This window comes from Amphimedon queenslandica, unplaced genomic scaffold (genome assembly GCF_000090795.2).
Source record: "Amphimedon queenslandica unplaced genomic scaffold, v1.1 AMPQUscaffold_4811_Cont23212, whole genome shotgun sequence".
Taxonomy (NCBI): Eukaryota; Metazoa; Porifera; class Demospongiae; order Haplosclerida; family Niphatidae; genus Amphimedon; species Amphimedon queenslandica.
Window position 1 is genome coordinate 1 of NW_003554879.1, and position 1,582 is coordinate 1,582.

Here is a 1,582-nt window from a genome sequence, read left to right on the forward strand (position 1 = left end):
GAATTTTTGTTTTAAGTTATTTTGCTGCTAGAAAACTCATCACTTCTTCCCGTGTGTTGGTCACCAATTTATTTTTTTGTGGCAACTTCTACTTTTTATGACATTGAAAACTTAAATTTATAAAGCATTGTTAATGCATAGCATCTACTGTATTACGGATAAATAGGGATGACATAATTATACATGTACAAACAAACAAGCTTTTATGTGGGGCTCACTCAGGCTTGCTCCAACTAGTAACATAAAGCAACTATGACACATTTACTACATATAGAACTAGAAACAATATAAAACATTAAGGGGCTCTGCCCTCTAGTCACATCCCCAAACACACATACATGCAGAAATACTTCACATAAGTGGGCTTTGCCCACAGGCTAATCAAAATTTAGTAGAATAATTATGTTTAAGTATACTGGAATTTCTCATCATACAATACACAAAGTATTGAAAATAAAGATTAGTAATGCCAGTATTGTACAAAAGAGTTTTGATAATATTTTATAGAATTTTACCACATGTGACTGTAACTGCATTACTACAGTTTAATGCCAAAGACACTGGACAAGTATCAGTTACAGAAAAGCATACATCATTTGGTAAGTTAGGAATAGAGCGACTCCATACTGTTAAATTGCTGGAATTGTCATGCCTACAAAAATAAAAAATTAAAATTATCAATTAAATACCCCTTTCATTTAATTTAAGCATACAATGAAAAATTATTAAAACCGAATGATGCATCATATCCCAGTTGTTTGCAAATAGTGTTGGCATTATTTGAGTCAAACCCATCACTGCATATTGTCCCCCACTGTCCATTACAATACACCTCAACATGTCCTTCATTAGAATAAACTCCATCTTGAAGACGTACCATACCAGCATATGGATTACTATTCCATATCCTAGTGGTATCTATAATAATACATAAAACATGCACAAATATACCGAATAACTTACAGCAGTATACAGTGGCATCATAACTGTTACTGTTAACACAACCACTGTCAATGATAGTAGAGTAGGAACATTGAGCAATAGATAAATAGCTGCTACTGGCACAGTTAACATCATCCCATTTCATAGAAAGATAGTCTGTACCATAACTAAATGTAGGTGTAAAATAATACTGACTGACTATATAGCCTCAAATAAAAAAATACCTGACACTACCAGCCCAGGAGTAGCTTGAAGCTCCTGTGTATCCCAACTGATGACAAATGACATTAGCTTCAGCATAATTATAATAGTAGTCATTGCATACATTGCCCCATCCATTATCATACACTCTAACAGTTCCATAGTAATAAGAGGCTGATGATATATTTTTACGAGACAAAACAATAGCTCCATTAACAGCATGAGGTGCACCATCTAAAAGAAAATTGAATACAGTCAACATGTTGTTTGGGATATTGTGCTGTAATGCTGTTGGTCCTCTTATCTCTTATATTGACTTTGTTATCAACAGTTGGCAGTAACATCAAACGCAGTCATACATATACCAATCTAATAAACTAACCTAATAACTGTGAACAAGTTAATTTTGTATTTGTTACAACAGAGAACAAAGAAGTGT

General features: G+C 33.4%; 1 protein-coding gene across 1 annotated transcript; it reads right to left on the reverse strand.

The window, feature by feature from the left end:
- Window positions 1-591: 591 nt before the first annotated feature.
- On the reverse strand, window positions 592-1,405 carry LOC109592542 (neurotrypsin-like; the record flags this gene model as incomplete). The annotated part of the gene is made up of 4 exons (XM_020007968.1): window positions 1,167-1,405; window positions 964-1,109; window positions 714-918; window positions 592-652 (listed from the first exon to the last, which is right to left on the reverse strand). Coding segments are annotated over exons 1-4 (651 nt in total), but the record flags the coding sequence as incomplete, so codon positions are not given.
- Window positions 1,406-1,582: the final 177 nt, after the last annotated feature.